Source organism: Nipponia nippon, unplaced genomic scaffold (assembly GCF_047370975.1).
Source record: "Nipponia nippon isolate SJK-2023a ecotype South Korea unplaced genomic scaffold, ASM4737097v1 scaffold_4, whole genome shotgun sequence".
Lineage (NCBI taxonomy): Eukaryota > Metazoa > Chordata > Aves > Pelecaniformes > Threskiornithidae > Nipponia > Nipponia nippon.
The window spans coordinates 18,130,756-18,156,091 of record NW_028262358.1 but is presented as its reverse complement, the minus strand read 5'-3'; the positions used below and the strand labels follow the sequence as shown (position 1 = coordinate 18,156,091).

Below are 25,336 nucleotides of genomic sequence, written 5' to 3'. Positions count from 1 at the left end.
ATGTGGCTGGGGATAAGTGCTCCTTTCTTCTGGGGAAGAAGGAAGACAGAAGCCATATTGCGGGATCCAAAGCACATAGAAAAACTTGTAAAAGAAACTGGTCTTCTGAAGGGCTTGGGGCACATGAGTGATCAGCTGGTGTTAGCAGCCTGATGAAGCATCGCGCAGACCCAGCGTCATCTTTTGCTTGCTCACTCTGTTACCGTCAAGTTTCTCATCACCTTCTTTAGGACTTCTGCCTCAGTTGCCTTTAAAAACAAGCAAATAAAAAAGTATCACTGAAGACCACAAAGTATGCTTCAGAACAGAGACTTGAACTGTGTGGTAGTTGTACTTCCTCGAAGGCTGTCTTTGCTGCTGGGTCTGCTGTGCTGGAAGCCAGATCACGTTTGAATTATGGCCTTGGCTTCTACGTACTTTATTATGCATTTATTAGGCTGTGTACCCCTTCTAGCATAGCTTGGTCACAGAGAAAAATTTGGGTGGTTGTCAGATGTTTCATGATGTTTTCTCTTTTTTTCCTTCAGTTTCACTCATTACAGGCAATGGAACATGCAGCTGTGATAAATTTAATCTGATGATAATGTGTATGTCTGGTATCTGATTCATCTTTGATTTCATGGCTGAATGCCAAAGAAGGGAGAGAGAAGGAAATTAGTAGAGGATCATGGTGGCAAGCAGGATTTAGAAGCTGGTAGAGATGATGAAGTATCAGCAAGACTACTTGCAGCAACGAAGATAATAGCTAAAGAGAAACCAGTGTGCACAGGATGGAAAAATACCAAAACTCGAGATACGAAAAATGCAAAATGAATATCGGTGATTTAAGACTAAGAGTGTGAGACCAGCAAGAAAGCTGCTGTGTGCGAGTAGCTAGAGCGGAGAGAGGGATCCATACGAGATGTGATATTGATTGCAGGGATTTGCACTGTGCAACCAGTCCAGTTGCATCAACAAAGTTCATTCAGTCGCCCCCTTTACCTCTCCTAGGCCACTTCACAGAGTACAAATACCTTTGCTGCTGCCGTTGCTGAATGCAAAATAAGTAAGTTAATCCTCTAATAAAATTTAGACATGAAATAAATAGGTCAATCCATTTATTCTCTAACTAGAGTTTAGAAGGATAATGAGGTTTGGCTGGAGGCTGCATGGTGCCCTGGAAGCATGTTGCTGTTTAGCCTGTTAATGATCTCAGTATGCTTAATGCTAATGCATTTTAAGTCATTCTTTTGTTTAGGCTTTTAAAAATTAGGCTTAAGAAAATACTAAAAAATAGTACTTTGAGAGATAAGCCCACCAACAGACAAACCTTCAGTGCCTTGTACTTCTGCTTAGAATAAATTTAAGTTTCTGTGGTCTTGGTTCTGTCTCGTTCTGTAGGTACTCATCTTGCATCCTATCGCCACTGCTTTGCTACCTTTGTAATTTAGCTGTGGAAAGTCCTCAGATTACGTGTTCATGTCTGTGTTCCGTGATAGTTACATGTCTGTTTAGCCCCTCCATTACTTTTGTAGGTGGGCACATTTCTGAAGAACATCTCTATGAGGCGCGTTGGCAGAGTAATGCTCTCTGAATGACCAATTGCAGTAACATCAGTAACCTTTTGTTTCATGTCTGTCTTTCTCCCCAGGGCAAAACGTGTCAGTTTGTAAGCTAGTGTATTGCGTACTTGCCGTAGCCATAGTGAGGGCATGAGTCAAGGAGGTGGACAGCCTTCAGCAGCAAAATGGCAAAGTGTAAAGGTATTCCTCCTTTTTGAGGATTTGTAATCTAACATTTATGAGGTTGCAAGAAAGTCTTATTTCTTTTGCCTAAGCAGCAGACAACTCTATTTTGGTAAAAGATGGTTGCAGATAATAGCTGAGATTTTGACGTGGGGGTATGTCCCTTTCTCTAGATCTTACTTGGTTGGATAAGATCTTCTTCATTTCTTACCCTATTTCATAGTGTTACTTGACACCATTAAAGGCTTGCTGGCCTTTTCTCAAAATGTGATGCTTTTCCGGGCGAACAAATTAAATCCCTATATGACATTTGCTTACGTGAGGTAGGTACTGAGATTTAATATATTATGAATCACATTTTAAGACTCAGATGAAAAGTGCTACAGAAATGCAAAATATTTATTACGGTTTTTATGAACAATTCTCTTGTATGCATATTTGCTACAAATTCATATCGGCATTTATTATCAAAGAATTTTCAGACTTTTTTGTTCTCAGTGTTTTAGGATTGATTTCAGTACACTCTAGTTTTTGAAAGGCTTTCTTTTTTGAACGGTAATATGCAAATCACAGGAGTAGCAGAATCTCCAACTTCTTTTTCCTTTTGAGTTTAGCAATTACAAAGCCGTGGCACCTATGTGAACTACCATATGTTACTCATCTTTCTTATTGTTCTCAATTAGGGTGTTGTCTGGTACGGGTTTTTTTGTCTGCCGCTTCTGCAGTGATTAATATAATAGAGTTATAATCTCACTTATAATCAAACTTTCAGGAAAGCTTATTAGATTTGAGGTGACTTGTATGCAAGCAATTTCCCGACAGCCAAACTGGATGCTTGCAATTTATGGGATGTCAAACCATTATCATTTCATGGCCAGATTGCTAGTACATCTAATAGTCAGGTTTCTGGATTGTTGGCTTTTGTTTTTTGGTTTTCTTTTCCATTTTAGGGGCAGTATCTGTGCTTCATTAACTACAGTGTAATTTTATAGGAGGCCATTTTTTTTCAGATACTTTGTAATTGGCTTGTTATCAAGGTAGCACAAAGCAATCACCTGTCAACATAAGTGTTCCAGGCACAGTGAGGTAAGGAGAGCTGACTGGAAAAAATTACTTGCTTTAATGAAAAAAACACGGATTTCTTTTTTTTAAACTATATATCCTCTCAATGTACTAGGAATATTAAATTTATAGACATATACATATATTTAGAAGCTACCTTTGCATGGAACAGGAAAAGCAGTACTGAGTTATAGGTTGACACAGTACACAAGTGTGTTTATTTCAACCTTTTAAACAAATCCAGGAGATAGATTAAAATGTCCCCAAATAGTGGGGTGTCAGAATTTTGTCTTTTAAGTATTTTTACCCTATCAACAAGTAGCAGCCTGGTGCTGGAAATTCTTCCTTTTGTCCAGTTACGCACTGTCATGCTTTAAACCCAGTGGGCAGCTAGGCGCCACACAGCCGCTCGCTCACTCCCCCCCGCAGTGGGATGGGGGAGAGAATCAGAAGGGTAGAGGTGAGAAAACTCGTGGGTTGAGATAGACACTTTAATAGGTAAAGCAAAAGTCATGCATGCAAGCAAAGCAAACCAAACCAAGGAGTTCATTCACTGCTTCCCATGGGCAGGCAGGTGTTCAGCCATCTCCAGGAAAGCAGGGCTCCATCACGTGTAATGGTTACTTGGGAAGACAAACGCCATCACTCTGTACATCTGCCCCCTTCCTTCTTCTTCCCCCAGCTTTATATGCTGAGCATGACATCATATGGTATGGAATATCCCTTTGGCCAGTTGGGGTCAGCTGTCCCAGCCATGTCCCCTCCCAGCTTCTTGTGCACCCCCAGCCTACTCGCTGGTGGGGTGGTGTGAGGGGCAGAAAAGGCCTTGACTCTGTGTAAGCACTGCTCAGCAATAACTGAAACATCCCTGTGTTATTGAGACTGTTTTCCATCACAAATCCAAAATATAGCCCCATATTAGCTACTCTGAAGAAATTTAGCTCTATCCCAGTCAAAACCAGTACACACACTTTCTCTGTATCTGATCTTCTTTGTTCTCTCCTTGCAGTAAGTGCTATGTGCATGTGAGGAGTGCTGTAGTTAGTAGGCTCGGTACTTTGTGTATGAAAGTACATGCTCAAAGAGGGAGAGGGAAAGTGTGGAATGGTTCCTTTGCTTATAGAAGATAAAGATTGATTTTATTCAGGACAGAAGTAGGGTAGTTCGCTAGCTGTAGAAGAACAAAGGTTGGGCTAAATGTGTCTTTGTTTTCTCACTATATAAAGGTTTTCGTTTCAAGTGGACCCTGATACTAAGGAACTATGATAGGACATTAGTGCTTTTTCCCCTAAAACTGACAATTCTCTTATAATTGAGATCCTCTTAAGTCTCACCTGATACGCTGAGTGCTAAATCAGGGGGGATCTTCCTAATCTATCTGAAATAATAACTGCAAAGTTGAAAGTGTCAGCGCCTGTGAGAGGGTGCATCATTGACAAAACGGAAAGGCAGATATGATTTGATTTTATTTTTTTTTTGAAGCAGCTGGCTAGGGAGGAAAGGTACTACATTAAAAGTATCTGAATTATAAAGGCTGAAATTTACCAACTCTGAAGGTTTTAGGATGATCTACATGAAATAAATAGCAGCTGCAACTCTGTTTTCGACTGATTAAGTAGCCACATGACAGAAACCCTCAGTCATAAATTGATAGCCCTGCTGGAAGTCTAGAGGCCAAGGAACAAATTGTTACCGTTCTTTCTATAAAGCCAAGATTATTCTGTATGCTATAATATAGGTGGTGCTAGCTTTACCCAGTACTTAAGCTCCCTAGAAAATACGAAATATTTTGATTCTTTTGAGCGCTGTTATATTTCAAATGGTTTATGTTCAAAGTGTTTATGAACCATGATCCTTGATCAGCCTTCATCTCCCCCACACAAGGTATTACAACCTGCAAATAGCAGGCTGATGTCAGACCCTTGAACACCCTTTAGTATTTCCAGCAATAGCATCAAATTGAGTTTGCTGTATATTGCCCTCTTAATTTGAGGACTGCAGACTGAACTGTGTAGGACCATGAAGGTTGTCTTTTATGGCTTTGTATATCATTCCTCACCACCCTGTTTGGTGTGGCTTGGGTCTTGTATGCTTTGTTTACAACAAAGTTGACGTTTTTACTGTAATACAAGGTGTCATCTGATTTCCATCTAGTTGTACCAGGTTAGTATTTTCTCAGGAGAGCATTTTCTTGGATTTGTGGGCTGTGTGGTGATGTAAAATGACTACCAAGTTCTAGTTGTCTGCTGTTTCCAAATAAAGGAAGACACAGTGCTCATACTGGCCTTAATACTATTTTCTATGGAAATTTTAAAAATGAATGAAGACTCACTGATACATTTATTAGTGTTCAGTGTGGTTGTGGTCTGGAAGGTGCTGGTGTCTATAGGATAGCAACCAGTGATCCTGTGAGCTAGACCTGGCGTTTTTGGCTGGCACGTAGGGGTGCTTAGCTTCTGGCAGAGGCTTCGAGCATCAGGTATCTCAAACCACAAAGGTCCTAAGATTCCCCATCTCATCTGTCTGTGCTTAAACGCTGAATTATGGCCCTAAAGAGAGGATGCTGCTGTCGTGCATCTCACCAATGTTCTTCTTGTCTCCTTCTGCCTGTGTTCAGAGTTCCCATTCAGTTGATTTTCCTGCAAGAATGCCAAGAGCTGAAAGTGACTACTGCACCTTTTCTTTTGATGCAAGAGTCATGTGAGTGGTAGTTGTTCAGTGTTGAAGGCTGCTGAAAGAAGGCAGCTTTTTTTTTTTTTCCTGTTTCAGCTGTTCTGTTTGTTTTCCTTTACACATTTGTCATAAAGGAAAAAGAAAAAAAAACAAACAAACAAAACAAGCTATCAATTGTATCTAGAAAAGGACTACAGCCATACTGAGACTTAACTAAATTAAGTACATTGATAGCTCATCTTCAAAGATGGAAATGGTTTGAAAGCCTCCTTGGTATGAAAGTCTCTTCAGTGTTCCCTTCAGGATCAGTTCTGCATTTGTAATGAACAGAAAAAGCATGTTATTCCCTTTTTTAAAAAAATAGTTTAATAAAAAAACATTAAAACCTTGCCACTTAGGATGAAAAATACTGCCTGCAGGAACTGTAAAAGTACATGCTGTCAAATATGACACATATGCACAAATACCTATGGGCTTATTAGTGCCTCCGTAGTGATGTGCTGTCAGCAGTGTATTTCTACTGCGCATGACCTTGCAATATTTACCTTTACCGAAAAGGAAAAGAGGGAGGGAGAGTTACTCAGTGAAGCTTGGGTGTCTCCTGTAACCTTTATGGAGTCTCTGCCAACCACTTCGTTACAGCCCGTAGCATATTTGCTCTGTGTAGGACTCAGGTTAGTGAAAAGCAATAGCGGTAAATCCTACGCAGCTGGATGTCACAAGAAATAGGAGAACTCTCTGTTTGGTCTTCATTGTTGTATTACAGCTTACATGTCTGCTGCCTCCACTAGCTTATTCCTAGGGGAGTTTATTTTCCATCCTTAGAAGAAGGCTGTCAGACTGATTTAAGGCCAGAAGTGATGCTTTCAAAAAAACATGGGTTTACTGAACCTTGGATCATTTGACAGGTGGTCATAAGGTTTTGTTTGAAGTCAAAGAAAGCTGAATCTTGTTTGGGTTTAAATAACTTATCCCTTGCCACAAGTTCTGGCAGCCTTGTGCTAATGCCTCCGATTAGGAAAAGAAGGCAGCATAGTCACACAAAGAAAACTGACCTGCAGGTGAAACGCAAAACGTAGACAAATTACGTGAGTGGTGTAAAAGTGAATTAACAGGTAAGATCTTTCCTCTCATAATAATATGATGATTTACAGTACAGGCTTTTAGAAGCAGCCTTATTAAAACTACGTCCTAAGCATCTTTCCTTGTCGCTCTGTAGAACTCCAGTGACCTTTGTGAATTTAAAGACAACATAAGTGGTTTCCCAGAAGTACCTTAAATTCACTCTGCTTACTTTTGACTTTCATCTGTACCATACTGCATAAAACACTGCACCAGTTTACCATAATGCATCAGTTTGTGAAATGAGGTGTTTCTACTAGTGCTTCACTAGCAGGGAAGTCATCTGTCGTCAGAATGAGAAGCAAGGATAGTTGTAAGCTGTCTCCACTCACGGGCCAGATCTTTTTGGGCTCCTAAATCACTTCTGTACCTCTTGCACATGCGATCTGACGTACCTGTTCATTTCAAAAGTACCATTCACTGGGTTTTTGCTCCATAGGGGTAAGCACTAGGACGCAATTAGGGCTTAGTGCAGACAGAATCTCACAGCACTGAGGTCAAAGTCCACTGTGTTTCTGCAGTACAGGAACCATGCAAGTTTCATTTACACCATGTCACCAAAATGTCTCACTTCGGTACTGATAATGGTAATGGCTTTGTGATGAGGAGTCACTGCAACCATCAGCTGGAATCACTCTGTCAGGCAGAGCCAGCTTCTAAACTCTTGAGTGCTGTTCTGGGCTATGTAAAATCCACGTTATGAGCCACAGTCCGTTTCCAATTCACACTGCCATCCAGTCCTTGTTCTGTTATCTCCAGGATAAAACTAGAGCAGGGAGATAGTCTTTTAATAAGACAGCAGTTCTCTCAGTCTACAGCCAACAGAGGGCAAATAGAATGGAATTTCTCACTTATGCTATATCTTAGGGAAGTGAAAAGAGGGATGGAATAATTGTAACCAAGATAAATACACAAGTCATAACCTTCTTAGCATAACTGTGCCTGTTTCTGGAAAATTAGAATGTCAGTGAGCTAAAGGTAATTTGCTCAGCATGCCAACAGAATGGTAAGTCTGATTATTTGATCTTTTTCTCTCCTTACGTAGGTTCAGTAAGACTGAAAAGTGAATATAGGTGGTCAGAAGAGCCTTGTACCACTTTGCAGATACACCTTCCCCCACCTCTCCCCCAACGATAATGTATGTAACTTCCTTAGTTTGATCATTGAGGCAGAAATGCTTGGTAGGGCTTGATGATATTTCAGAGACGTTTAAGTGTTATTTTCTGATTGTTCCACGAAGAAGACGACTTCTATGATCTATAATGGTTAGTGCTGTTTAATTGAATTTCATGTAAAATTTCTCCATAATAGCTAGGCTTTTTGCTGTCCAAATCTGTTATTTTTTTTAAGATAAACATATCTTTTGAGAAGTAGCCTCATTTAAAAGGCATACTGAGGGTAGGATTATAACATGTGAGATGATTGGCATGCCCTGTTCAGTGAGCAGATCCCCTGTGTCTGTGGTCTTTGTTTTTAGAGCAAAAGAGCTGTACAGTCTTTCATCCATAATGTTCATCGAGAGCTTGAACTTCTACAGTCTGTACTCATGTGAAACCCACATTGAAGCCCCACGGGTATTTGCCTGCAAGAGGAGTAGACGGCTTGGTTGTCTGTGCTGGAAAAAAAAGCAGTGTCATTATTGCAGTCTGTTCATTGTATTCAGAGCCCAAAAGTGTGACAGGCAGTTTGCAGAATAAGTAAAGAAGAAATGGCTCTTCCTCAGCAGAAATGTGACTTCTAAGTGAATCGCAGTGCATTCACAGTAAGAATAGCAAACTGAAGAGATGAGGCACAGGAATTATGGTTTGGTATTGTAGCAAAAATATTTTGCGATACATGTGCTTTAGTGGTCGCTGTGGACATGACCGAAGCTCCTCTTTGTTTCCTTATATGTCATTGTCGCTGTCTGTCCATTCATGGCTGCCAGCTGTCTTTTCCCTCATTCTCTTGGACTCTTTGGTGCAGCGACTTTCTAAGGTATTCTCTGTAAAGAGATCTGGCCTTCAGTGAGACTCCTAGGCCCTGGGGAAAAAAAAAAAAAGTATTTAAAATGATCCATTTGTCTTCCTTGGTACACATTAAAACATTTTTAGAAGGAAATGACAGCACAACCTAGTGACAGATGATACCGGGAAGGTAGAAGTACTCAGTGTCTTTCTTTCGCTGCATTTTCAGGCCAAGACTGCTCCCAGGCCTTGGCATGTAACAGTGTGGTTTCAGGAATGGGGCAGCCAGCACTGGGAGAGCACCAAGTTAGGGGCTACTTAGAGAAGCTGGATGCATTCAAATCCCTGGGACTGGGTAAACCCAAGGTGCTGTAAAAGTAAGCTGAGGTTAGTGTCTCAAATCTATGAGAAATCATTGCAATTGAAGAGTGTCCTTGACAACCTGAAAAGAGTAGCGATATGCTCATTTCTATGAAGGGCAAGATGGAGGACTTGGAGAACTACAGGCTGGTCTGCCTCACATCAGTCCTTAGAAAGAACGTGGAGCATGTGCTCTCGGACTCCATTCCCAAACAGGTAGAGGACAAGAAAATAGTTGGTGGTAGTCAGCGTGAATTTGCCAAGAATAAATCATAGGTCACCAGCCTCATGGTCTTCTGTGTCAAATGACTGGCTGTGTAAGCAACGGAGGACCATGGATGTACTTCACCTTGACTTTAGTAAAGCTTTAGGCACCTTCATCCCCAGCACACTCATGTGGGAGCTGAGAAGGTCTGGGTGGGTGAACAAGTTGAAAACTGGCTGGGCTGTTGGGATCAGAGGCTAATAATACTTAGTGGCTTCATGCCCAGTGGCAGCCAGCATAGAGCAGAGCTGGCCCCAGAAGCCAGTATTGGGGCTGGTAGTGCTCAGTATCCTCATCTGTGACCTGCATGATGAGACACTGGTCAAATTTGCACTGATGATGCACTGAATGGCAGAGCTTTGCTCCAGAAGGACCTTGGTAAACTTGAGGATTGGGCTAACAGGAGCCTTGTGGGGCCACCAGAAGCAAGAAGCTCTGCCCCTGGGACAGGTCCTGCCAGTGCAGCATCCCAGGCTGGGAAGCGGTGGCCTGAGTAGTCCTGCTGAACAGGACCTGAGGATTACAGAGGTCCCAGCCCATCACAAATAGGGTAGGCAGCCATTCAACCCAAAATAAGGTAGGAGGAAGGCAGCCAGCACTGAGAGAAGTTATTATCCCAGCCTTCTTGGTGGTGGTGAGGCCACACCTGGGTTGATGTGTCCTCCCTCGGCTCCCCTTCCCAGGTCAAGGGGGCTGTGGGGAAACTGGTGGGGCCCAGTGGGGGCTGCCCGTGTGTTCAAGGGCCCACAGCACGTACCCCTGTGGAGAGGTGGATGGAGCTGGGCTTGCTTAGGCTGGAAAGAGGTGTCCGAGAGGTGAGCTAGTGGTGGCCTACAGCCACCCAATGGAGAGATAGAAAGACAGCAGAACCCAATTCTTCTCAGCAGTAGCAGATGATACAAGAGGTGGTGGTGACAGTTTGCCATTTGGGAGGCCCAGATTGGACTTTAGGGAATACTTACCAGCAGGGGGGGTGCAGTGCTGGAACAGATTACCCAGAGAGGCTGTTGAATCTCCACGCCCAAGTCTTTTGAGCCTTGGCTGAACAAAGCCACAGCTGCCCTCATCTAATGTTGGTGACAGTCCTGCTCAGAGCAGGACATTGGACGGAGAGCTGCAGAGGGGCCTTCCAGCTCATGTGGTTCAGCGATCCCGTTGTAAAACAGTGACAACGGGCAGGTAGTTTCCTTCCTTGCGCTGGAAGACCCTCCAGAGGCCAGAACTGAGACCAGATAGCTGGAGTCCCATCTGTTGAGATCTGATCTCACCAGGACGCATAGCCTTCACCTGTACCATCCTCCTTCCTTCACCTGTGCCACTGTCTTTAGAAAGGAGAGTCTGTTTTCTTTCACAAACAAGGCAGATTAGGTAGAATTTTAATTAGAGCTAACTGCAAGAAGCAGATGAAACCAGGTCTTTCAAGTGACTGTTGCCATCATAAATAATACTGTTGGCACTTGAGCAGTTCAAACTACTAATTCTATGTGATGCCTGATTTTACTGCATTAAGGAGGCAAGCCTCTCACTTTTGTGCTATCTTTTCCAATTTGAAAAATGGATTTTGAGAGTCTTGAGGTTTAATCAGTTAATGTTTGTGCAATGTTTTGAATTTATAAAATGCTATCTAAATGTAAAGTTTAACTGTGTGGTTGCAGAACACTGTTTTATAAGTGATCTGAAGGCCCAGGGAAAAGTCATTATGTGTAAGCTCCTGGACTCCTGTTCTCTTTCATTGATTGCTACATCATTTTTCAGCATGTCTGTCAACGTTCAGAGAAGCTCTAACCCATTGTCAGACCTAGAGGAAAGGGTCGTCATCCCCTCACTTGTCTGCTCCTTGACAAACGGTGTGTGGGTGAAGCTTTCTTTTTTCCTGTACATGAATGTCAAGTGGGTTTTTTGAAGCAGCAGAAGGAAAACCAGCAGCCAGTGCAGTTTTCACAGGAAAGCAGAGTGGTCCTCAAAAAGTTTCTGCCACCTGCATTTCTTTCCATCCTGTAATTGGTGTGCCAAGCCACTCTTCTCCCTTTTCATCCCTGCAATGATGACTTAGGAAACCACAGAAAATATGAGGAAGCTCTGGAGCTGAAAGATGAGTGGAAAGGGGTCTGCCAGACAAAACTGGCGTGCAGAATTGATAGTGCAGAACTGATAACTGAGTTACTGAAAGGCAGATTTGGGATGGAAGTGGCATGGAGACTAGAGATGGAGGAAGGATGGCTGAGCCTCAGGATGGGCAGGGATTTGGCAACAGATGCTTTATACTATCAGGCATTCAACAAGCTCTGGATAGGATCATCGCCTTTCCCAATACTTTTGGTGAGAGTTGGCCAACTAATTGTCTCCTGGTACTGTGTCCATGGATGCACATGTATGTATGTAGAGGAGAGGCTGACAAGGACAGATTAAAATGTATGAGACATTAAAATATGCCATCTCCTCAAGATTTATCTTATTTATGCTATCTGTGGACCAATTTCATGATTCTCCGATGGTCTGAGTTATGACTTGTGAGCACTTAAAGCTGACATAATGGCAGCCTCTATGTGATGAGTTTAATCCTGGCACAGAATGAAAAAGGAGGAGGACTACACCAAATAGGTTTAATTATGCACCTTCCTTGTGGCTTTTCTAGTTCTTCAGGGGAATAACAGTACTTGCTACCTGTTTAATGTGGTCTCTGACATTACTGAACTGTGAGTTGTTGCAATACCCATTCTGTTCCAGGCACGTTTCTGTTCAGGTACTTGTGCGTCAGAGTGTTGTCAGACTTCTTAATTTTTAAGCTTTTAGCCTCCTGAGGGTAATCGAATAAGCACGCTCGAGAGCAGAGTGGCAACTAGAGACATAGCATTAGGCTTCCTTTCCCACCCTCCCCCTAACTACTGTGCACGCTGTGAAGTACTGAACAGGCGTTCTGCCTCTTGGTTTTCATCGACAGAACCAGCTTCCTCTTAGCTTTCCCTTTAGGTCTGTCTGTCTGTCTTGCTCGTGATGACAGAAAATTCTCCTATGCTTTAGTCTCGGAACAGAGATCTCAAAAGTAACTTGCCATTTGCCTCTGTCAGCAGCAAAAGAGAAGACGCATATTGGTTAATCAGCTGTGCAAGGCTGAACTATTTAAACACCCTTTTGTCATTGTCTAGGAAAGATTTTAATTTCAGCATTGAATTTTAAGTTTTTAATTAACTAACTACTTTTTTCAGTTCAGTGCTTTTCAGCTGGGAGCAAACACTGCTGAGTCACTTAGGAATTGGGCTTGTAACAGCATCTGGCTCTAGCTCCCATTACGGAAGGCAATACCTGGAGCTTTTAATTGTTTTCTTCTTCTTCCTTCTGACTTTTTCCTTTTGAAAAACTGGATGTAAAATGCTTTGTGAGCAAAACATCTTTTATTGTTGTCTATCTAAAGTAAGTAGTGTGATGGAATTCAGTTTTCCATATGGATATACTAGGGATTATTGGGATTTAAAGTGATAAATAGTAATAAAGTTTTATAATAGTGTTCCTTTGGACACTACACCTGAGTTTAGGGAAGCAACAGGGGAAACCTGTGAAAGAGCTGTGTGAAGGTCACTGCTAGGAGACTGGTCCCTCTGTGTGTAAGGCTTCAGGGTTGCCTCTAAGAGAATAGGTAAACTAATAAGGAAAATTTCTGGGACTGGAGTGTGGGAAAAGGGAGGACTCCTGTCTTTCCTAACTTCAAATTATATTTCTGTAGCGCTGCTACAGTTCCCAAGGATCACAGTGAATACTGGGCATTTGAGGGAGAAGGTTTTATATGAGTGAAGTCTTTGAATTTAAGAGAAATGATATGGGGCAAATGAAATTTGCCTGATGCCTTAGTGAGAGGACAAAATTTGACTTTATTTTGCTTTGATGGATTATTAGCCTTCCTCTTTGTATTTAGGAAATGAAAAATACTCGAATAGGAGGTAATTTTAAAGACCCTTGACTTGCAGATCTCTGCTCTGATACCAATCTTGGCCACATGCTGTTTGCAGTTGTTTAATGTCTGCCTTAACTTGTCCATTTGTGTAATGTATTACATGGCCACAAGAGTTAGTATGAATTCATTAGCATTTCTGAATTGCTCTTGCATCATCTAGAGAAACGTGCTCACATACCTGCTAGGTATTAGAAGTGAAATCCTGGTTCTATTTAAGCTAATAGCAAGAACTCTGATGGACTTCAAAAGAGGTAAGATATCATCCAATTACCATAATTAGCTTGTTAAGAATTGTTCAGCTCCAAATTTTCTAATAATTCAAAGGCTGTTACCTTCCTGAATTTTAAGTCGGATGCAAGTATAGCATGTTGCAAATCTTCTGGTGCTTATGCAGTCACATTGCACTCAGCGCTGGAGACTATTCACATTCTTAGTGTTCAGCGCGTTTCGGAGCCTTGATGAGGCAATTAGAAAATCTGTATAAATAAGCCTAGAAAAAGTATAACAGTATCTTTTCTTAATGTTGTCACTCAGGTAGTGCCCAGTTCTTCCATGGCTTTTACTGACTACTGAGCTCCTGCTATGAGAGTTTTGCTTGAATAGTTAATTTGGAAGTTGAGTGTAAAATGAAGAATCCAAAGACCAGCTCTGTGGGATGTTTTGTGATAGTAGTGGAAACGTTCTCTCCAGTCAGCATCTCCAAAGAGCATAAAACTTGATTTAAATTTTTTTTTCTACTGTACAGTCCCCAACAGACGTTGACTGTTAATAGTTATTACAGCTCTAATTTAATCTGGTAGAGTATTGAACTTGTACGTGAAAGGTAATAAAATCCTTTTAGTAGGAAGATGGAGTTTATGTTCAGAATAACAATCTATCAGTTTTGCAAAAGATCGTTAAATTGCTGCTTTATAACTGTGATCAGATTAAGTCAGCCTAGCTGTGTTTTGAGCCTTGCTTTTCAAGAAAGTAAGTTAAAATAACAAAACTATGGTCTTTGGTTATTAGGGAAGAAATCTGCTCGAATTGGCATGGGGACACTAATTTGTATCAGGTATCTGGATGTCTGCTCTGTGCGTATTATTGGCTTGGGTGTGTGGCTAAATATTATTTTCAAATAATGTGAACTTTCCTCTTCATGAATTCTAATGCATGCCACTTTTGTAACTGATTTTTATGTCCCGTTGCCCTATTTGATGTCATGTCTTTAAGATCTTATTTGATTGTGTGATATCAGGTATGCAAGAATATCTCATGCTGGAAATCCTAGACCTCAGGTGCAAGTTGAGGAGTTGCCTCCATTTGTTTGTCCCAGAGGAGCTGGTTGCCATTTTCTGCAGTGAACGCTTTCCTGGGGAACCTTATTTTCCACTGTAACTTCTCAGGGTGCCATCTTTCTGGGCTGCAGCCATCTTTCCTAGGTTGCTGCCTCGGAAAGGTCAAAGGATGCAGTAGGGTGCACTGACCTCACTGGCCATCTCGTGAGGTTGTTCAGCAGAAGAACCTGACCTGGCTCTTTACTGCATTTACCCTGAGACTGACTAGGAAGGATTTTAGGGTATGAGCAGTTAGCAGGGTGCATTCAAAGCTATTGGGTAGTTATCATATGACCAGCTTTTAAAAGGGCTAGCAATAGGATACTAAGTTTGCCCAGTTCCTAGGGCCAAGCAATGGCTCTGTCTTTTGAACATCTCAGGGTTGCCTCAGCATTCTCACTGGCATGAGTTTCAGATGTTTTATGCATCTGTATCAGACAAGGATGTTGGGCCAAAGATTGCAGGAATGGTCTTCATTGCTGGTGTGCTTTTGAGTCTCACCAGTCTACATGCCTTCATTTGAAAGCTTCTTTGGACAGGTGCTTTATTCGTAGTGTATCTGTACATGCATGGTGCCTTAGCATCAGGTTTCTTCTTTACAAATATCTCTGTTACCTTGTTAGTTCTGAACAGCGCAACTTGAAGCCGTCTTCATCATCTCAAAAACATCTTGCTGATAAGCATTCCTTCCCTTTTTGTGACATGAATGTTAGAATGTTGTAAACAAGCTTCCAAAGGATCAACAGCAATTTTTTCGTGCAGGATATATTAATTTGTCTTGTAATATTCCTTTTATGTCAACTGCTGTGCTTAAGCATAAATATCTTTTCACGTGTGTTTGTCTGAAGTGACAGCAAGTTGCCAGAGATGTTATCAGACACAACACATGAGGATCAGGAAGACCATTGCTTTGTGACTGCAGGTATTAAAAATGTAGGGGGAAAAATGTGATTAAAAGCTGAGTACTATTGGTAGGTTTCTCCCAGAGTTTGTGAGTGCTTAGAGGGAATGTGGAAAACAAAGTATTTGCAATTTAGACTGGCAGTTTCTGAAACACCACAGAGCAATATCAGCTCGTAGGGTTTCAGTCACAAAATGCCAAACATAGATGTAGTTGGTGTAAAAGACTGAATGCTGTTCCCACCGCGACCACGTGGTTCTGCGTGATGATGATGATGAATGAGCTCAGGACCCAGGAAGTGCTAAGTGCCTGGGTCTGTGGCTGTATATCTAGTTACAATGTGATTATTTTAACTGCATCTCTTTAATATCAGCATTGCGCTGTGCCGCTAGAGTCCAATTTAAAACCTGTAGCGGAAGAGTCTCGAAACATCTCACTGGTGAACATCTTTCTGAAAAGCGAATAGACCCTTCAGAGTCCTGAGCTGTAGAACATGACACTGGCAGCATGTACCGTGAAGGGGCCTTTCATCTCAGCTTATATCCCTTGATTTCTAAATAGCAGCAGAAGTTTGTTTGAAGCTACAGTGCTTTTTCTAGCTGTTCACCCGAGAAGATCCCAAGAGTATTATTAGAGCTACAAGCTATTAGGAGAAAATAAGTGCAAGGAAATTTTAGCTGGAGCCTTAAAGTCTTAACGGGTCTACACAATGATCTCGGAGTGTGCCACATGGATTCCCTCCCACTGGAGGGAAATACAAGTGAACACGTAGCTTCTAATTTTGCCCACAAAGTCCATTGGTGTGAAACAGAATATTCTTCTGTCCCTCAGCGTGGACGGGGAAATCAATCTCCATGTGATCTTTTAACTCTTTCTAGGTAGCAGTCTCTAATCTGGTCCGGGAAATGGTGCTCATATTGATCCCATGGGACGCCGTCGCATGAAACAGTGGCAAAGCAGTGACTGAGAGATTGTGCCTTTGAGAGAAGGGAGGAGTATGAGGATTTGTGTTCAAAGTGTATCATTTCTCACTTCAGACATGTTAATTATTCCTTTGTGGGGTTTGACGCCATTGATTTCAGTAGCGTAAGTCCTGTCAATTTCAATGAAAGAGGATTTGGGCCTCTGTCAGCAGGTTGTTGTCTTTGTGTGTGTGTGTATGTATGAAGTTGACTGGCAGATCTGTCGCGTATGCTTTGGAGACAGCAAATTAACGAAATGGGGTTTGTCTGAATTGGTGTTTTGAGTCTGTTGCTTATGTGAAAAAGAGTATGTGTGATGTTAATGTACGCTATAGGTGTCAGGCCTGGTTACTATAGGAACTCACCTGTCTGCTCTGTAATAAGCAGATCTAACTTGTAGTGCGTGAACAGGAATCTTCAGGTTCTGCTGTGTAGCAAAGCCTCCGTGCTTTCTGTGTGGTTTCATAGTAAGTATCCCTCGCTTCAACTTTGGAAGCAGTTCCAGTAACACCAGAGCAAAATGCTGCTCTCATAGTTCTTTCCTTAGCATTTATAGCCTAGACGAGCCGTGAGAGCAAAAAGAGAACACCGCAGCAGACAGGGAAGTCACCCATGAGATGGCTGGGCTTTCAAAAGCAAGAACAAAGTTATGTTTATTCTCTCCTTTTTTAAAAATAAAATAAAATAAAAAAAAAATAAAAAAAAAAATAAAAAAGGGTAATCCATCATAGCTCTAGTATTTGCCCAGGTAGGTGATCTCCCCAAAAGCACGGACTAGGAGGACGTTTCTGACAAGGCTATGTAGTGGTGGTGAGGCAAACACAGCATAATAGCCATGTCCTTCAGAGGGACTTTCTAGGCACCGCTTCACAGTAGCATAGTGTGGGGCTGTTCCTCCTAGCATCCTGGGAGAGTGTGCTGGGGTAGACCCCACCATGGCAAAATTGTCTTCCTTATAGCAATATAATTCAGTAGGTAGAACTGGCCGTGGGACGACTAATAAGCCACAATTGCAAAGTGTGAGCCCTGTAAATAGAGGGTAGAAATATAGAAGCCAAAACAAAGGAGGTTAGTGACTATCTCACAAATTTGCTGTAGCAGCTAGCCTTGTCTACTACTAGACTTCACTGATGTTTCAAACCTGGCCCCAAGTCAGGGCATAAGAGGGACTATCCTTGGAAGATCTCTTTATTTACAGCCACTGTAAGAAAAGAAGGAATGAGACCTGCCTTTGTTTTGTTCGTTACTTTAAAAATCTGACTCCCTGTTGCAAGGCAGTAAGATGAACAAATGGCTCTTGCACCTGGCAAGTTACCATCAGCAATTACTGCAAAGCTTAGTGTCTTTCTGCCACCAGCAGAAGTCTCTTTGCTCCCTTTCGTGTCACAGATTTCAGTGTTCTTATGGGGATGGTACAATTAAAGCCACAAGATTTAGTGCTCTAATTCTCTTTTGTTTGCAACAAAAGGGAGAGACAGGGAAGGGCGATACATGTGGCTGGGCTTTTGTTTTTATTTTACTGACCAGCAAAAATACTGTGTATATATAACTGTGACAATAACAGAGTTTGTTTAAACTCATCAAACCATTCCATTAGTAACTGGATTAACGGCTATTATTTCACATAAAGGAATCTTGTTATTAAAAAAAAAAAACATGCTGTGACTACATTTCACTCCTCTCTGTTTACAAACTGACATCTGAGCAGGCTGTACCTTATGTATTTCTGCGTGTTTCTTTCAGACAAATGTTTTCTAGTTTTGGATACGTCATTGACGTGATGCCAATGTCAAGAGCACTGTTTTTGACAAGTATGTCAAAAATGCTGCTTATGATAAATGTGTGTATGGGAAGGAAACAGGGTGGTTGACAGGCATCCAGGTTTCATTTTTAGCCCTTCCATTATTACTCTGTGTGTGACCTGAGATGAATTGCCAAATCAGACTTTTTCAAAGGGGACATCTGTGAACACGAGTGCAATTTTTATGTTCTAAACTGGCATCTGACAGTGAGACAAGAAAATCGGAGCTCTTGACCCTCAGTTTAGTGGAGAGAAATGGGAACCACCAAAGGACAATTCACTAGATCCATTTTAGGATGAGGTGAGCTACCACAGGAGCTCAGAGCAACTGGTTTGCACCTTGCGGTCCACAGCTTAGACACCGAGGTGAAGGCAAGCAGGATCCATTCGTGGCCCCTCCACAGTATTTCTTAGACACCCTGGATCTCAGCTGAGCCGTGCTCAGTGATGTGGAAGATCATTCCTCTGAAGATTTAACCTTGGTATTTTCAAAACCAAGCTGCTGCTCCTGCTAAAATTCATGCACGCTTAAAAAGAGGTTTAAATTACAGCCCTGTTGAACCTTAGTTTCTCTCTCTATGAAATTAAGCTGTTCATCAGATCTACATGTTTTAAGTATTAACGGACAGGCTTTATTAATGGACACTCCAGGAAATGAAATCTCATTGTCTTGATTATCTGGCCAGTCTTGCTAGAATCTGTGGAATATCACAATTTTTCTTGCTTCAGGGGTTGGTCCCTTTCATTTACCTAACTGCACCTTTCATTTACCAGCTACGCACCCCGATGTGCTTGCTCTGTGGACAAATTGGTAAATTGGTCAGCTGCCAAAAGGGAGTAATTTGACTTACCTGAAATGAGCAACAGTGTGATGAAAATACATTACCTCTGTCCCCCTGGATAAGCTTCAGATTGTATTGAAATAGAATTAGGCTAAGGGAGTCAATGTACTGGATAATAATGAAATGTTTAATGTGGATTAGCAGCATATAAAATTAATACCTTAGAATGAATTCCTGAAGAAAGACAATTATGTCAGGCCTTTATCCTGACTCGACTTAAAAATGCTGCACTCTTCTGTTTATAGAAGAGCAAAAGTAAAGCTATTGAATTTATGCTCTTTATTTGGGTGAGAAAAGCAGATATAAACTATTAATATGTATCTGAGCTGTCAACACAAGATCCCACTGGACCAAGGCCATAACGTTTGGCTCTGGACCACATCTGAGAAGTTGCAGAGACGAGGGTGAAGTCCAGGAAGAATAGGCACATGAAGACAAGAATCTAAAACTCCATAATTACCTGCCTGGGCTTAGCTTTGGAAGTCTCTTGGTTGATTGTGTTTTATCATTGCTGTTTGTTATTTTTCCCTGCCCATAATATTTATGGCTTTTTCCACTTCGTGCATTTTCTTCTGGGAGTTAAATCTAAATGTAATCTTTGTTTTGGACCATCCAAAGGTGAGTTTGAAATGTTGCTTGCCCAGGAAGATCTTAATGAATTTCATACAAAATGGGCAAACTTTCCAAACTAGTTGGCAAAGATAATCTTTGACTGGGAGGTATGGAAGGCCTGCAGAGTGAGCTGTGGCATAAAAATCACAAGTATTCATCTGCACTCTGTGAGGCTTTTTCGTTTTTTTTGTTCTTAAAGCTTTCTTGTTGCCTCATCTGTTCTAGGTTTGTTCCTGTTCCTCAATGCGTCAGAGAGGCTGAGCCCCATCATCCTGAGCCCTTGGCTGAGAAGCAGCAGTGACCAATGCATAGTTCAAGTGGCCGTTTATAAGTTTTACCAGCAGAGTGGAGAATATATTGCTCGTGTCCTTCCCATTGACGAAAGCAGCAGTGAAATATTATCAGTGGAGAGTCCAGAGAAACATGGGTAAGTCTCATCCTCTCATTTGACTCACAGCTTGACTTGAGAAGAATCGCACAACTGCATAGCAATACAGCCACAAAATGCATGCTGCACATCTACTACGGGGATCAGGACACCACACCAAATAGATGTTGGTCTTTCATGGGTCTAAGTTATTGTAGAAGCTAGAGATTGGTGCTTATTTTGTTACACAAAGCATCAGCAAACTACTGGATCCACGTAACAGTGAGTCTGTGAGTCGACATCGTCTTTATTCTCAGTGCTTACAAGTACAGACCGGGCGTGGATACTCATCCTAAGTTTAAAGCTTTTCTGTCTAATTTGCTCTATCTGATTTCTTTTTATTACTTCTTTACCCACGTATACTGTTGGGCTTAAAATATCTACTGAGTCTGTGCAGTTTCCTGTGTCTGCATACATTTTAAGTTTTGTCTTGCATTTGTGTTTTTTAAATGCCATCTCTTGTCGATAGAGCAGTTTGGAGCCATTGTTGGAGGAGGAAAGCTTTTGATCTTTGGAGGGTGCAACTGTTTGAAATGTTTTAGCCTCTTTGTGCAATTAATTTTAATTGTTGATGATTTAATTTGTCAGATTTCTGTGCATTCTTTTAAATTTTGGTTAGCAGCAAAACAGCAGGAGCCATAGCTGAACGTAGTAAATATTTCTAAATGCTACAGTAGTGGAGTAACTTAGAATGGAATTTGCATATATGTGAGGCTAATGTTCTACCTCTTCTATATACTGATTTTTTTTAATTTTTATTTTTTACTTCTGCTGTGAAATGTGTGTTAAGAAGCATAATTTTTACTAAGCATCACAAATGTTCTTTGTTTTGATGTGATAGATTAGAGAGTTTCTAATAGCAAGTCCTGCTGGCTTGTGCTTGTAACAAGATGTGATTATCTGATTACTGTCTACAGCAAATTCTGTGTTTTCCAGTAGCAAAAGAAGAATGTGCAATAAAAAACCTGACAGGAGATAACCTAACTCATAGAAACAGTTTGAATAGTTGTAATTCTCCTATAACACATGGCCTATAAAAGTGAGGAGGAGAGCTTGTGTGTGGATCTAGATCGTACTTAGTTCCAGCAACATCATCCAAATTGTAAATTACTGTTGATGTCTGGGGAAAGGTAATTAGGGGAGCTGCAGCAGCTGTCTTCTTCCTTAGCTCTTTGCAAATGCTGTGCTCTGTGTCACAGCTAATAAACATGCTTTGTGCAAAGTGCCTCCTGCATTGGCAATGCCACTGCTCCTTGGCATTTGCAGGGAATACTGCTGTGTGTAAAATGCTTTGCTGTGCTGCATGGAGGAGCTCTAGCTTGGATCTGTGGGCAGGCAGAACTCACCAGGAGCACAGGCAAGTGCCAAATGTAAGGAACCTTGAAGGGAAGGGAAAAGATTACTTGAACTATGGTAACAAATGCTTACCTTTACCATCTGCTGGAGGCGATATGGACTACTCAGCTGTGCGTTGCAGATGGAGATTGTCACCACGGTAAAGAGGGTCTGTGCTTTTAAAGAAGATGGTTTTGGTTATAGCTTGGATATCCCATATGCTTGCAAGAAGTGTAGCTTGCCTCCCCAACAGCATTCCTGTGGCACATAGGGTAGTAAGGATGTGCCTGTGGCTTTCATGGGTTTGTATGGCTGACTCCTTGGTACCCTGTGTGCTATAAACTTTGCAGTTGCTCCAACTGGCTGGCTCATTTTCCCCCGCTCTGGTCTTGTCTCTTCACTGTGAGAGGTAGTAGCTCTTCCCCCAGCTCAGCAATGCAGAAAGGCTCTGATACTGTGCCCACATAAATGTCACACAGGGATAGTTCAAGTATCTACCCACAGACTGCAGCCACAGATGATAGGGTAGCAGTTTGTTAGCATTTGCCCTGAACCTTCAGTCCAGAATTTATGAGTGCTCCTCTCCCCTTTGTTTGGAGCGATAATATTTGATTATCCCAGCTCTGATAACAAAACATGCAAATCTCACTTTTGTAAAAATCTTCTTTTCTTTAAATAGGAATCAAGAATAGCTGGTTGGAAGTCAAGAGTAATTCAATAAAGTTCTTAAGTGAAATAGCAATCCTACAGTGGAAATCTGTTCTGTTTAATATTTTAATTTGCCTTGGAAATTGCAAAGAATTGTATTGTTTTGTAATGAATTCTTTGACCATGCCGTAACCAAGTGATTTCTAAAATTTTAGCTCTGGGCGGGAGGTAGTTAAATTCCTCAGTGATGAGCCTGTGCTAGAAACAAAAGCACTTTGAAGTTTCACAGGTGACACTTCTTTGATTCAATGTGCTTTATTGTACTGTTTTGCAAGCAAGAGGTGTAAAGTGTGTGTAGTTGTATGTGCAGTAGTGAGTCCACACTGTTGCTGAAAATCAAGCTCGTAGCAGGAAGAGTATGTTTTATTGAAACAAATGCACCTGAAGGGTGGTAAGGCAATAAATTAATTCCAGGGTGGATTTTCTCATATCTTGAACTATGCACAGTGTCAGTATCTTTTTACCCTTCTTTTTTTTTTTTTTTTCTTTTTTAAACTGCATAACCTGAATTACATATATTAATATCTTACAAGGTCTTCACAGTTCACCTACATTTACAAGAGAAAAAAGTAGATACTGTCAGGTATTACTGTTTCATTCAGGGTGAAACCAAGCAAGCAAATGTTTCGGTTGACAGCACTTGGAGCTGATTTTTAAGTGGAATATATGTAAAGCTATGACATTTTATTAGTCAGGTAGAGACAGTGTAGCACCCAATATTTATTTGTTACCAGGGTTGAACCGTGTTGTCTTTGTGTGCAAAATACCAGGTGTGATTTCGATGGATGCTCGGCACGCATAAAGACTCAAAGGCAGAACTAGTGGTGTTCTGTTTGCTCCTCTGGTCTCATTCTCTCTAGAAAAAAAATAGCCCAAGCCTGTGGAATAGAGCTGTGCCAATTCCATAATGAGGCACAGTCATTACAGAAATTGTTGCGTGGAAGACGCGTATTTGTTTTATTTTCTTACTTGACATATTTCGCTGCTGCTGATCTGCTGTGCGTAGGAAGAAAGCTAGCTAATTTAAGATGCATTACATAGCAGTAGGATAGGGCAGATGGAACAGACACCAGGAGGAACATGCCAGAAGTGATAGCCACGAATGGTTCCCGAGTGATGAAACACCAGAAGCTGGCAAAGGGATGCTTGTTTTGTATTGTACAGAAACTTTGCCAAATACAGTAATAACTTTTCTACATAATATTTGCAACAATGCTTACCACTCGGAACATAATTATGTCCTTGTTTAGCAGTTCAACAGAATTGTATAGCTTTTTATTTTTTTTAAAGAGCAGAAAGATCTTACTCTGTATTTAATCCATGGGTTTTGGAACACCTTTGGTTAGACCTTCTCTAATTTAGTTCCTAAGCAATCAGTAGCGCTCCTCTAGTGGGAACAACATATTACTATATTCTGTTAGAATTAGATTTGTTGCATGACAGAGTGTCTAGATGATCTGACTCTGTGGATGTTTTTGATAAGGTTAGTCTCTTCTGGCATCTCTTGCAATTCTGTTGTGTTTTACAAGCACCTGCAAATGATACAGAGAGAGAAGCAGTGCGGTGCTATCGATCCTTTGTAATGGCAAAAGAGTTCTTATAGTTCCTGCCATGGAGCATAGCGCTTTCTGATTTATCCCAAATGTCACTAGATGTGGGTACTGTCTTTTGCTGTTTTTCTGCTCCCACGGTGCTGTATGCAATCCTTTCTTGTTGCTATTTAAGGTTCCTTTTTTGTGTTACTGGAGGCGAGGAGGCAGCAAGTACATTTACAGAGCATATTGGTTGTTTAGCAAAGCAGAGTTACTTCCACAATTTGAATGTTGACTTCTGGGTGCCTGTCAGACTCTCACTGTGGCCACTGATTTCATTTCATCTCTTATTTGTTTTCCCATCTGTTAAATTTATAATTATAAAGGTAGTAAGATTGTAAATGTGCTTAGTAGAGTGGGGAAAACACAAAGGAAAACTTGTCAACAAGGTCAGAGTTTGTAATACAGGATTGATTTTTCTTTCTCTTGATCTGTGTATTTCGGAGAAGTTAGAGGTGGGCAAGGACAAAAATAGCATTGTTCATTTTAATTACCATTATTATTTTACATCTTTACCTGCACTATTAATGGTAAGTTGCAGTATTATATATCAAACCAAACTCTTTAATAAGCCCATAGCAAATGACAGCATAACTTCAATTTGGTCTTTCATTGCAGATCTCCCTCATCACTAATTCCATAATCATGTTCTTGCCCCAAAAAATAATGTAACAAGTGGATCTTAATACTGTTCACATGACTGAAGGTTATTGAGGCCTCCCTGAAGAGGGGTGGCAGGGAAGATACTCAGATCAGCTACTTCAGCAGGAATACCAGGATGCCAGCCTTGTTCCAATGTAGATTCAAAAGATAAGATTTGAACTACTGGATTGAGTTCACTCCTGACATCTATCCCATGCTTCCTGCATGATCTGGGCACACTGCCTCTTCTGTTGTGTTTCTGGTTTTTCTCTATAGGAAAGAGCAGGGTAGTTTCTCTTAGATATTTTTCTGTGTCTTTTTAGATCGTAATTGCTTTATGTTAGTGGGACTTTGTCTCTTCCTACAAATCCTTGCAACACTTCAGAGGCAAAGGGAGGTTGAGGCTGTGGCACTGACAGATCAGCATGAACTATACATCTTTTGACTTAAGCATACCTATACGTACCATATAAATTGACTTTGCAAGCCATCTGTGATTTTCGGGCTGTGAGTAGGACTTCTGACTAGTCTAGAGCCTTAACCGAACTTGAGATTCATCTGAAGACTTTTGTGTAAATATGTGAAGTAAAAGGTGTCTCTTAAATAAAACCCGAGATCTGAACATGCATGCGTGAGCAAGGAAGCCGTAAAATACTACTACTCTGTATAGCCAGTACTTCAGTAGGTACACGTATATTTCTGCACAGAGCACTTCCAGCAGAGAAAGAGCACCTGTTTTTGAAGGTTACTACAAATCATGATAGGCTATTCCCTTTCTGGCATCTACAACTTCACTGGAGATTGATTGCATTGATAGATGTCAAGAAAAATAAATGAAGGAATCACTAGCATCTGTCACATGTGACCTTGGGGCTTGAAGTCTGAAGGTTATTTCTTGTACTAGCGTTGTTCCTTTTCTTGGTCCCCCCGTCCCCGTCCCCCCCCCCTTTCCAATAGCTTCATTAGTTTGTCTCACAGACCATGGGCTTAGTGGAAGGAATTTACTTTCTTGGAACCCTTTAACCTTAAAAGTACCTTTCTCAGGTTAGTGGTAATATGAATTTGCTTGGCTTTTTTTGCGGATGGGTTTTTTTTCC

At 41.3% G+C, this 25,336-nt stretch overlaps 1 protein-coding gene across 1 annotated transcript in view; it reads left to right on the top strand.

The window, feature by feature from the left end:
- ALK (ALK receptor tyrosine kinase) overlaps nucleotides 1-25,336 on the top strand; it is a 233,931-nt gene that overhangs the window by 44,438 nt on the left and 164,157 nt on the right. Inside the window, exon 4 of the mRNA XM_087774317.1 lies at nucleotides 19,761-19,962. Coding sequence (XP_087630443.1) covers nucleotides 19,761-19,962 — 202 coding nt within the window. The remainder of the gene's footprint in view (nucleotides 1-19,760; nucleotides 19,963-25,336) is intronic.